Genomic DNA, 13279 nt, shown 5'->3' on the forward strand with positions numbered 1-13279 from the left:
AAAAAAAATACGCTAAAAAATTATGCCCTCTCACATTCGTAAAACCGCAGCCGGTTTCTAGGCTATAAACAAAGCCTATTAATGATGCCGGTATACAAAACAGTTCAGTGGGGGATGCATTTCACTGTGGCCGACACCGAGTTGAAACATTTGGATTGGTTCTGGGTTTTAGTCATGACACGTACTTCAAAATCAGGTAAAAATCTCTCCTGTCATTGCGGGCTCAAGGAGAGACCGCAACCCTATTTTGCACGCAAGATCTCGATCTTAGAGCAAAATTTTTCGGCCAAAATCGATCGATAAATCCTCGTAAACCAATCAGAATCCATTTCCACTCGAACAAGAATATTTTAAAACACGCCGCGTCGGCCAGTTTTCTCGATTTTCACAGCCAAAGTTTCGCATCATTGGAGTGTTAACGTACATTTAAAAGGTTGAAAATGGAAAGAAACAGTTTTTTAAAACTCAATTCTCGCTATGATGTCAAAAGAAGAGCAGCAAGCGCTGAAAACTTGTTTCGACGAACAACTTCATTTGAGATTCGATGCGAACCGACAGTGGAATCGTAGATGATAACATCTACCTTGGTCTTTTCACCTGAATACTCTACAAATATGGCAAAGATAGGACTTTGGTTGGGCGTTTGCTTCACAATTTCTTCACATGAACACTCGACAGATTTCGCAATGGGGTGGGGGGGGACAGGGGGGTCAGAACCTCCCGCCTCCCGTACCTTTGCCTCCCGCCTCCCGCCCTTTTTCGCGTTTCTCCCGTCCCCGAGTAAATTAGTAGGCTTCAAAATCCGTATTAGTCACAAAGCTGTACCAGGACGTACCATTCGTACGCCTTTCATTATTCATTTTTTACTATATATATTTTGAATAACGTTATTGATAGGTTTTGTACTCTGAGTTAATGAAGTTTTGACTAACATAAAGACTTTTGTTCTTGAGCCATCGTAGCTTGATCAGAAATAAAATACAAGCAGCGATGATAAACATAATAAACTTGCGCATTTTATGTAACTTGACGTTTCATATGCTACGTCAAGCTAAAATTCGCAAGTTTATTATGTTTATCGCCGCTGTTTGTATTTAGTTTTTGACTAACATGTTCGTCTTGTTTGACGGTTTAACTATTCACTCAGTGACAACAGTCTTGTCCATCGTGCAGTGTAATAGTTGTTGCTTTTTTAAAATTATTCAGTTGTTGGGATCATGTAATCGGCAAACAGGGAAGTAGGACATGGCGAGCTGGCAGCCAAACGCCCCAGTTTAGAGTTCGGTACATCTCTCTAATTCTCGGGGCCTTATTGCGGATCCATCGCGTTTACTTGATACACTAATTATAATCTTGATATCTTTCTCGATATCCTTACTCCCTAACACTGCGTGAAAAAATTGCTTTTAGTTCGGGAAAAGGTAAAATGAAACTTTAGGACCTATTTTCAATCCAAGGTTTAAATCTCTGGGTTACTGGTGGTGAATTCTAAGCTCGTTGCTACTGCTCTGAGGAAAGAATTACTGCATTAAATGCAAAAAGCGCCCGAAATTAGGCCGGACAAACTGTTCATCAAAAAGAAGTCTTCAATGTGCCGATGAGGCTGCACTGATCTCCTCCTACTCCTAATCCTACTCTTCTTTTCTATAAAGTCGTTCCTGATTGCTTCCCATGCTGTTTGGCTGCCTATTGTAATAGAAGTCGATTTTGCCTTGTCCAAAACGAAAAACGGTGTCGTGAAACGAACCACTCCGCACTCTCCACGTGCTCATTGAAACAGCATTCTGGCGTAAATTCCCATACACCATGCAGCAAAATCTTTAGTACGGTCCGACTGACGGTCATTGGGAGAGGTCGTCCATGCCCCAGATTTCTCACTACCGCACTGAAAAATACTAAGAACTACTAACAACCATTGACAACGAATATGTGACAAGCTTGAAGAGAACAAAGTAATCAGCTTTTAAATAAATCACTAACTCCTGACCAGCGCAAGCCATAATGACACAGCACATGGCTTCTTGTGATTTTCCTACATCATTGGTGTTTTGAGTGAGAATGCATGTTTAAGCGAACGGGTAGCACTAATCTGCGGAACTGCAGACTGCGGAACCGCGGAACCTGCGGAACCCGCGGAACCTACGGAACCTAGAGAAATAACTAGTTTTTTTTCTTTTGCAACTTACATACCAGGTATAAAGTTACAGCTGATTCCATTGCTGTGTGTAAACCCGGATTTTATTTATTTTTTAACATGATTCGACCAAGAGAAAATGAGATTTTCTCCTGATTTGACGGTCATGATTCGACCGAGAGGTTACCAAGCTCATCGATGAACTCGCAAAATCACGAAGGTTTTGCACGAAGACTTGAGGTGGCGGGTGATTTATCACCAATATTTGTACGGGAGCTCGATAAATAAAACAGCCAAATGAATGTTCTTTTTACGAGTACCGCATTTGTTTCAAAAATCCATAGATTGTATCCGCAACGTGGCGAGGTGAACCGAAAGAGAAGAAAAGGACGGCAATAACACTTGCGTGGTATGATCAGCCATAAAAGGACAGTATGTTGCCCTCAAGAATTCATTTCTCTGTTTGGCAATCACCCTCAGCTGAAGTTCAGAAAAGCAAAACAATAAGCTTGGGACGTTTGGCAACCAGCCATTTCATACACCAGCATATACTAGAAAAATGGACACGACATTGAATCTCTGATACTAAATTTACAAGACGCGTACTTGCTCGCCTTGCTCACCTCTTTTGAGACTTTTAAAAACTTGCGCGGCACTCACACATGTGTACACATGCCACGTTTAACATTTCATAAGCTATGACGTAACACAATGAAAGGGTTTACAATTTCACCGGAAGTAACCCTGTTTATCGCCTGAGCACGAATTTTCGTGTGCCCTCGGATATAAAATATTGTGTAAAGCCTTGGAGGACGCTAAATGGAAGACAAATAACATTGCACAACATTGTTCAGTTCTTTTTTTGATATTATTCTAACGCATTAATAAGTAAAGAAATTCACTGTTTTATATTGCTCTCCCGCTTCCCATCCTCTTAGAACTCCCGCCTCCCGCCCTTTCCTCTCCCGTCTCCCGTACCCCTCCCGCCCCCTATTCTCCCGGGCTCCCGCCCCCCTGTCCCCCTCCACAATGGGACTCGACATGTGCGACAGTAATATCACTGGATTCCAAAGCGCAAGTGTTTTTACACTTGTACCTACAATTTTGCCACAGAATGAGATATTGGATATTCTTTTGCATTTTGGAGGCTCTATTTAAGCAGTGGTGGCATGTTTGGCTTTATAAATTCAATTCAGAGCAGCCTTCCAATCGATCGACTCTTACACCGGAGCACGTGGACAGGATTGACCCAAGATTGCGGCTTTTTCGCGGAATGTAACACGACCGCTTCTGAAATATCTTCGTTGCGCAAGATTATACTTGATTGTACTTGAATGTTTCGAATGAAAACTTCGGAAAAAGCATTTCTTTATTTAAAAACGTACAACGTTTACAGTAGAATTCGGCAAGGAACCGGGGAAACTTCAACGTGGCCGTTCGCTTGCCTTTGAGCAGACTTTGAAAGCCGCCGCGAATGTTTACACACTTCGGCGTAGCATTACAACTTTGCATAAATATAATCGAGATCATCTCAAAAGGCAATGTCACGTTTTCTTCATTTTCTATCAACTAATTTTAAATTGTAACCGTGTCTTCCTCTGACAGATGACTGGAATACCTGTCCACTAAACCCAGTAATAAACGGTGAAGGAAGCGAAACTAAAACTATATTTTTCCCAGGAGAATGTGACACCACTATTGTTTGTACAGACTGTCGTGTCCGTCCTAGGTTTTTTAATATACCAAAAAAAAAAAGTGTAAGAAAAAATAATTATTTTTGTTTTTGATAATGCCTAGTTTTTTATTAGGTCATTTCTTTATGTAGATAATTTTGAGAAAAAAATCACCCTGCCTTGTCTCTCTCAGGGTTTTAAACATATCAAAGCAAAAAAGTGTGGCAAACTAACTTCTGGTTTTTTTTTATGATAGCTGGGATTTTAGTGGGTCAGGTTCTTTTCATTCTTAATTTGAAGAAAAATCACCCTATAGATACAGAAGATCAGGTGTTAAAAATTGGATGAAAACAATGGCCGCATAACTTGTTAAATAAAACAAGAAAACACATTTTATCAGGTAAAGGAAAAAGGTAATAAGGTTCTTTTCTGCAACAGTTCGATTGGTGGGTACGAGTAATCGTGGTGATGTGGCATCCGAAGGCCGAGTGGAAGTGTTCTACAATGGCACCTGGGGAACAGTATGTGATGACTACTGGGACTTAAACGACGCTAACGTAGTTTGCCGTCAGCTTGGGTTTGTAGGAGCTGTGGAAGCAAAAACGTCTGCAGCTTTCGGGGCAGGAAAAGGACAGATATGGATGGATGACGTACGGTGTACAGGAGACGAGAGCTCCTTAACAAAATGTGCGCACAGAGGATGGGGAATAGAGAACTGTGATCACAGTGAAGATGCCGGTGTAATGTGTAATACAGGTGAGAACAACAATTTTGTAGAAGTAGTACTACTATTTCCATGCTATTTGTATTAGTTATTGTATGTAACTGATTGTAGACTCAATTGCAATTAATCGCCAAAGGCGAAGTAAATATTGTTGAATATTCCCCGAAAATTAGATTACAACGGCGCAACCTTGTTGAAATAAAATGAGCCATCATGCTGGCCACATGTGATAAACAAACAGTGCAGTAGCTATATAGAAGAGAAATGGCCCATTCAAAATTAACATTATCGAAGAAATAAATAAGTTAATTAGGCACCCAAATCACTGAACAAAAACACCGATCGATATTTTTCCCAGGAGAATATGACGCCAATATTGCTCAGAGAAATCACTGCACCTGTCTTGTCCGACTAAGGTTTTTAAGTATACGGAAAGAACGGAGTAAGAAAAATGAATTCTTTTGGTTTTTGATAATGCCTGGTTATTTTAGGTTATTTCCTTATTTACTTAATTTAAAACAAAAATCACATTGTCCTGCCTGTCTCAGAACGAAAACGAAATTCTGGGTTTTTTTTTATTATAGCTGGGATTTTAGTGGGTCAGCTTCTTTTCATTCTTAATTTAAAGAACAATCACCCTATAGATACAGGAGATCAGTTGGTAAAAATTAGATGAAAACAATGGTCACATAACCTGTTACCTAAACGAAGGAAACACCTTGTTTAGGTAAAACAAGAAGCTAATAAACCTCCTTTATGCGACAGTTCGATTGGTGGATACGAGTAATCATGGTGATGTGGCATCCAAAGGCCGAGTGGAAGTGTTCTACAATGGAATCTGGGGAACAGTATGTGATGACGACTGGGACTTAAAGGACGCCAACGTAGTTTGCCGTCAGCTTGGTTATTTCGGAGCTGCGGAAGCAACCACCTCCGCGGCTTTCGGGGTAGGAAAAGGACAGATATGGATGGATAACGTACGGTGTGCAGGAGATGAGAGCTCCTTAACAGATTGTAGCCACAATGGATGGGGAATAGAGAACTGTGCTCACAGTGAAGATGCTGGTGTAATATGTAGTGCAGGTGATAAGAAATGTAGTTTATTTAAAAAAATATTTTAATAACAATACTTGATTTGATACTTTCTTATAAACTCTGGAAGCCTTTTGCCTTTTCGCTGCTGTGCTCGGAAAGGAATACAAATATCTTTAGATAATTGAATTGTTGTGGTTCTTAGCATAAAGGCTGGCTTAATTATCGAGAAAACTAGGTAAACTGGCAAAGTTTAAGTCCTAACAGTCTGGAACATTACTGGCTCAGTGTCCTGTGGTTTCCTGTTCATGAAAGTGGCATGTTTCCAAATCTAGCAGTTTTGGCGTTGATAAAATCAAATGTAACCGCATGCAGAAACGCGTTTCTATAAACTGATCTGAAGATATTCAACCAATGAACAAAGTAATTACCAAAACCTGTAAACGCTTATTTTTAAACAATATTTCACTGATTGTATTGTGAGACTGTGTCGAGAAAAATATTATATATTAGACTTTATACAGTTAGAAACGTCTAACACTATCTAACAATAATACTGTGTACTTTAAACGATGTAATCTGATGCAAGAACGAAATACTTTTTCTTGAGAATGACAAATAGCTGCCAAGCATCAACAAAGGTTAACACGCAACAACCCCAGGAATGTGCTGACGCAGCGTCAAGGTTTCACAAAATCTCGTAATTTCTATGAGAATTACAAAATTTAATGTGGAACTCTGATTAAAACATAACCAGGTATTAATGAGATGTTTTTATGAAGAAATGCTGGGAGAACTTCACAAATTTTGTAAAGGCCTGGAATTCGGAAATGAAAAGGACGCCATAGTTCTAATAGAGTGTTTTCACATGACGTCACGGCGGCCATGTTGGTGTCCCAAAACAAAGAAATGGCGGCCATGTTGGTGTCCCAAACTAAACCTCTGGGAATTGAACTCTATTTTTATGCAAATACTTTCTTTTGTTTTAGTAAATCAATATGGCCGGTAGTCACGTGAATGAAAACGCTCTATAGGACCAGCAACGGAAATCCCGGAATTAACGGTGTAAAATAATTAGATTGTGAGTTTGTTCAAAGCTTGTATGTAAACCAGATTACCAGGGTGAGAACACAAACGAGCAACTGGAAATAGTGATATTAAGAATCAGAATGCTGAAAACCATTTACAGACAAACCACAACAATCGACTGGGACTTTACCAAGCGCATTATCAACAGTTGTAGTAATATCAGCGACCTACTCTGGAAAGCAGCTGGTTTACTTACCTCGAACAAAACCCACTCAACCGACGCCAACAACCACCTGCACCTTACGAACGACTTATAGATAACATCAAGAAAACAGACAAACAACATACTTGAAAAGACGGATCGACACGCACCAAACACTTTTTACAGTCTTCAGTCAATAGCATTACGGCATAACTGAAAAACGACCAATAACATCTCGACTTTGCTGACCACTCAGGTTTAAATAACAAAGAAATTTAGGCCATCTACTGACGTTCCACAATATGCTTGACTCTGAGGATTGCCTTCGCTCTGGTTTTCGAAACGTCAGTCAATGTCACCAGAAACAGTCCTTCTTAGGACAACACGCACCCAGATGATCAGAATTTATGTCCTCATGATATGCCCCTGTGTTCAAACCATTCATAATCATCAAGTTATAGACAACAAATACGTGGCTAGCTCTTTGCATAACAAGCTAACTTCTCATAGGAGCACTTGGGTTTTTTTTTTCCGAGTATGCCTGTGTCATTTATTGATTAATACATCATTCTAATTTATTCAGCAGGCTTAACATAATCGATCATATTATTTCCATTGCCTTTTATATATGCCACACATTGACATTCCAACCCTAGCAGTATGCAGGATGTTTGTCCCATGAGCCTTAAGTTTAATTGCCTTAGCTCCCACGAGTCTCCTGTAGCTCAGTGGTAGAGCATCCAAACTAGTAATCGGAAGGTATTAGGTTCGACTGCTGATAGGAGCACTCAGCAATCAGCAGAAAAAAAAAACAGCCGACCGAGCTGTTTCCAAGATATTGTGACGCCATATTGGTACCTGTAGGGGAGTACCTGTCTTGTCCGTCTTAGGTTTTTAAAAAAATACAAATAGCACTCATCATGAGCATAATTTTTAATTTGATAGCAAATAATGGTACTTTCTAGCTGAAGTAAAATGGACGGTCTTGCGGGCCAGTTGTGATAAAAAGAAAGCGCAGTAGCTAAGTAAGCCAGAAATAGATCATGACCAATTAAAATAATCGAAGAAACATCTACTCTCAATTAGCTCTGAATGCTAAGAACAGTCTGCTATTGGCGGACGGCGGCACCCAAATCAGCGACAACAACTCTCTTTACTCCTTTTTTTGTCCAGCACTGAATGTGATGCCAGGAATCACTGTACCTGTATAGTTCGTTCTGAGAATCTGGTATACTTAGTTCGTCCTATAATTTGGTTAACTTTAAAGTATACCAAAACTACGGGATAAGATTTTTTTTTTTTTTTTTTGATAATAACTGGTTATTTATTAAATCATTTCATTTCATACTAAATTTAAAGAAAGATCCCCTTGTCATGTCTGTCTCAGGATTCTAAAAATACGAAAAGAAAAGAGTAATCAACGAAATGCTGCAGCTTTCTTACGATATTTGGGTTTTTAGTGGGGTATTACTCTTCATTCTTAGTTTGAAGAACGATCACACTATATAGAGCAGGTCACTTGGGCGTCAATATGAAGATATACCATTGGAAATAACTTGGTTAAAAACAATAGTCGCATGACCTGGGTTACATAAACCAAGAAAACACCTTGTTTAGGTGAAGAAAAAAACTAACAAACCTCTTTTATCCTACAGTGCGATTGGTAAATGGTGGTGTGGCATCCAAAGGCCGAGTGGAAGTGTTATACAATGGAATCTGGGGAACAGTATGTGATGACAACTGGGACTTAAAGGACGCCAACGTAGTTTGCCGTCAGCTTGGGTTTAAAGGAGCTGTGGCAGCAACCACGTCCGCGGCTTTCGGGCAAGGAAAAGGACAGATATGGATGGATGACGTACGGTGTACAGGATATGAGAGATCCTTACCAGATTGCGGGCACAATGGATGGGGAATAGAGAACTGTGATCACAGTGAAGATGCCGGTGTAATGTGTACTTAAAATGGTAATAAGTAGAACTTAGTGGTAGTCCGAGGGGAAGAAATGTAGGTAATCGTAGATTAGTTTATTGTTTGTTAGGTTAGTTGACTCGCAGAATGACTATCATCACATAGGCTGCCCATCAAATGAGCTGACTGTGTGATTTAACTACGTGTGGAAACAGTCCACCTTAAAGTGCACATAACCCCCAAAATGTTTTTCGCTTAAATAAGTCTTTGCACCTGTTCGAAATGCATTGAGCCTTTTTGCGTCTTTTTTTAACCAAATATTGACTTTTTGTAGGCTGTAAAAGTTACGAAATCTAGCCATCATCTGTCCCATGACCAAGCTAGTGAGGGGCATGGGTCTATTCCTTACTTGACGTCACAAACTGATTTGCATTGTATTAAGTCTTTGTGAAAATGCATGCAAAGTAGTTTGTGACGTCTTGTAAGGAATAGACCCATGCCCCTTACCAGCTCGGTCATGGGACAGATGATGGCTAGATTTCGTAACTTTTACAGCTTGTAAAAAGTCAAGATTTAGTTGAAAAAAGGCGCAAAAAGGCTCAATGCGTTTCGAACAGGTGCAAAGATTTATTTAAGCGAAAAAAATGTTTGGGGGTATGGGCACTTTAAGGAGAAAGATGGCTTCCCTGTATTTTTACCACAATACCTTAAAATTTCGAACCTAACACAGATATTAGTATAGACACATATAAAACCATATTTTCTACCTTATTCGTCCCTGTACTTACAAGATTGCTGTGGTAGGTTTGAAGTTTTAAGATGTTTTCTGTGCGTTTTAAGGTTTCATGAATAGGAATTATAGATAAATGTACCAGTTGCCATCTATTCCGGTAGGGTGGATTACATTAGATGTTGAACCCATCACATTTAGTTTTCGCTTGAGTGTTCCTTGTAGTGGCTGAGTTTATTTGTGTCTTTTTACAAACTCAGTACGCAAGGGTTCTTAAGTCAAATAAACTCAGAAAAATATTGTGCCCTCCTAATGGATGTCGAAAGCTTGACCCTACAGGTGCTTGATGGATGATCTACCTTCAAATTATGGAGGATTGGTGGTGAATGGGGGCAAACAGCTGATTCGACGAAGGTTGTCCAAAAAAGTGTAAAAGACAACGCGACAATGACGAAAGGTAATCTAGGAAATACCCAATAAGTTTCATTATAAAATAGCCAGGGTCAAGCAAGCACTGTGATTGGTCAAACTTAGCTCTGTATAACTCCACAATGCACGAAGCATACGTATGGTGCGTGCATTATAATTGTACATATGCACGGAGCACACGTCAGATTTTTTGCCTGTGAAAAATCTGAGGAATTCAGAGACAGAATGCGCTGTCACTCTAGCGATTCGCAAAGAACAGTCTCTTGTACTGATGTTTCCAGACTTTTAATTAACTTCAACTTGTCTCTCGACACCTTAAAACTTAAACTTGACTTGGAGTTAACTTCTTGAACTTGCTTACGACGTGACGAAAAACTAAAACAGTTTGACTCTTTACTTGATTGCGTTGTCGCGTGCCCTGCCGTGATCGTGCCTCTCTGCACTTCTCTCGTGTTCTTAAAAATTCCCAAGTGCTTATATAACTCAACAATGCACTCGACGCGTTTTTTATTTCTTTAATAAAAGCTCAGAATTCATAATGCCTGACCGTACAGCGAAGACTTGAGATGCCGGGCGATATGGATTCTGAGCTTTTATTGAAATATATTGGGTATTTCCTAGACTACCTTTCGGCATTTTTTTTTTGGACAACCTTTGTCGAAACAGCTGTATCATTAAGTTCAATTGTATAAACACATGTCCTGATGGCCAGCAAGAGGTTCAAATATGTCAGCAGTCAACAGTCAGGAGGGTAAACACTTGTTTCATTTTTCTCAAAGTGACCTTTCTTCCCCTAGATTTTCATACACGAAGTATAAATCACACTTTTTAAGTTAGAAAAAGAAGTGAACTCAAGAAGGATCAAGAAGCGGGAACCTTACCACAATACCACTAGACCACCAACGAACGCAGTGCGGGAAAGGACAATTTTTTGGCTAGATATCCCAACTCCCAATATAAAGGCTAACCGCAAGCCACTCAAGCTAAATTAGGCTAACCTGCGTGTTATTTTAGGCAAATCTAAGCTTCACTTCATGTAATTTTAAGTAAATGTCTAAGCTGAGTTTGAGATATGGAAATGAGTGTTAACCAGTCAGTCGGTGTGCGCACTCTGATCACGATGCCTTGTGACTGTAAAATTATCAAGATGGCGGCGAAGCGAGAGAAAATTATCAAGTAACGTGCTTCGTTTAAAGGTGAAAAGATTGGTTTGTTTTGCTCTTGTTCCCTTCTGTTACAAAATTTATTGCGTTAATATTTCCAAGGTATTTGTGTGAACAAAGTTAACAGTGCTGTTATTTTAAGCTGAAACAAGGGACACGAAAAATGTCCCCGCAAAGTATGTAGTTCAGTTGAATCGTTATTCTTGTGCATTACAATTTAAAAAGCATTGCCAAATGATCATTGGAAACCGTTTAGAGTGCTTCTTGAGAACTTGTCCTAGACCAAGGTTCAAACGTTTCCCAATGCTTTACAGCATGCGCATTTTTTCGTCTTGAATCCGACGTGTTTTGTCGCCAAAAATGGCCTCGAAGAGGTGACAATTACACCAGAAATTTCACTTGCATAAAAACTGTAATATCGCGAATAGTTCCTTCAGTAGCGGTAAGAGTACTGCCTATGATTGAACTGTTTTACATTTTTAGACAGGGATAATCAGTTTCATGTTTTAGTTTGCATTAAAATTGTTCTATATCTAATTTTGATGATTTTCGCGATGTTGGAAAATAGACACTTTGAAGGGTCCGTGAGTTTTAACCTCAAGTATACTTTGGTATGCAAACACGGATTGCCAAAAAGCCAATGAACACTGCTATTGAGTCTTTTTACTTTCCATGCTTGTTCATAAAGCTATTTTCAAACAATTATTCACCGAACTGGGGGTGAATAATGATGGATATTTACCGAGCCGCGAAGAGGCAAGGTAAATATCCATCACTTTCATCGACACTGAGGTGAATAATTGTTTTAGTACATATCACACAAGATGAATAACTAGTGGACCAAAAATTATTTTATTTCTGACAATATATCAACAAAAGGTATGAAATTTTAAAATCTCGCGAGCAATTGCTTATTGTAGAAAGTTCCGTCTCGCTTTCTTGCAGACAAATAAAACTTTTGGAGACACTTGTTTAGTACCTAAAGTGTCATTTCTTCAATTTTTCTGTGAAATTCGTCTTGTTGTTGAAACCATCCTGAAAAATATTAGATGTTTCATTGTTTTCATTGTTATTTTAGTGCTCAGCAGTTTTCGTAAACAAGACGTTTTATCTTCATGTTTGGCCTTAGAATATGAGGTTGAAAATATTAAACAACTTACCATTTAATGCCGTCAAACCAAACTTTGTTGCCATTTATGAATTTTATTTTAACAGCCGCCTAGTTTATCGAAATAAGTTCCTCTTAAGTAACCGTAGTAACCTCTTAAGTAACTTGTTTCTCTTCGGCTGCTCGGAGTTGAATAGTACTTAGCTAATCACCTCCGAGCTAGCCAATCAGCGCGCTTGAAAGGTACTATTAACTTGTGTGGTATATACTAATAAAATATATAACTATTGGTACTAGTGACACAAAGGAGATGTGATGGCAATGTGCAAAATGTCAGTTAATATAATAGAGCAGTTTTCAATTGACTGTCGAAAGTAATTACACGTTTGCTTTGGTTTTGCGTTACTAGGCTCGCGCCACTTTTTCAACCAGTGAGAAGCAAAATCAAAACTAATTGCGACTTGGTGGAAAGCATTTTCCCGCGCTTGGCGCCGGTTACATGTATTCGCTCTAAATTCTTATTGGTTCATTGCGCTGTTTGCGTCTGTTGTGATTGGCAAGAGTAATTACTTTGGTTTTGGTTTTACGACACTCAATTGGAAACCGCTGTAATATGATAAGCCCCTCAATAATAAATTGTTGTTGTTGTTGTTATTTTGTATTGAATGGAACAAACAATTCAAGTTGCATTCACCATGATCCCTTTAGTATATGTTTTGTAGTTATAAGAGGTCACTCTATTAAAATAAGGTTGATCATTGTTAAACCGAAGTGATGGTGGATTGTCATATGATTTGTGTAGCCTTAAGGTATAAACCAATAAAATTGTTTGGAAACATTGTTGAAATGTATTTACTTACCATGTAATGTTATGTACTGCTTGTATTTTAGCAGTAACTTGTATAAAATTAAAGCAAGGAATTTTGTTGTCATTGGAAAAAAAAAAAAAACTCACCTCATGTGTTTACCATAAGTTGCGTACACAGTTTCATACTCACGAGACCACAGGAAATGTGTCAGAATAGGAGCTGTGGTGTTCGTCACCGACCGTGGTGTTTTAGGATGTGGATGAATCCATATTTAACTCTGATTCCTCATGACGAAGAAAACAGCTTTTATTTAGAGCAAACCACATTTGCAAAGAATC

The 13279-nt window shown here is 39.0% G+C and overlaps 1 protein-coding gene across 25 annotated transcripts in view; it reads left to right on the plus strand.

The window, feature by feature from the left end:
* Nucleotides 1-9945, plus strand: part of LOC146459744 (scavenger receptor cysteine-rich domain-containing protein DMBT1-like) — a 62761-nt gene extending 52816 nt beyond the window's left edge. For 21 of the 25 annotated variants that reach the window (XM_085089080.1, XM_085089085.1, XM_085089086.1 and 18 more), the window contains 3 exons: nt 4246-4563; nt 5297-5614; nt 8450-9944. In XM_085089080.1, coding sequence (XP_084945206.1) covers nt 4246-4563; nt 5297-5614; nt 8450-8754 — 941 coding nt within the window. In that variant the 3' untranslated portion in view covers nt 8755-9944. Of the gene's footprint in view, nt 1-4245; nt 4564-5296; nt 5615-8449 lie in introns of all 25 variants that reach the window. The other 4 variants (XM_085089100.1, XM_085089102.1, XM_085089094.1 and 1 more) reach the window with 4 other exon arrangements.
* The last annotated feature ends 3334 nt before the right edge of the window (nt 9946-13279 follow it).

Source organism: Pavona decussata, unplaced genomic scaffold (genome assembly GCF_977016875.1).
Source record: "Pavona decussata unplaced genomic scaffold, jaPavDecu1.1 SCAFFOLD_217, whole genome shotgun sequence".
In the NCBI taxonomy this organism is placed as follows: Eukaryota; Metazoa; Cnidaria; class Anthozoa; order Scleractinia; family Agariciidae; genus Pavona; species Pavona decussata.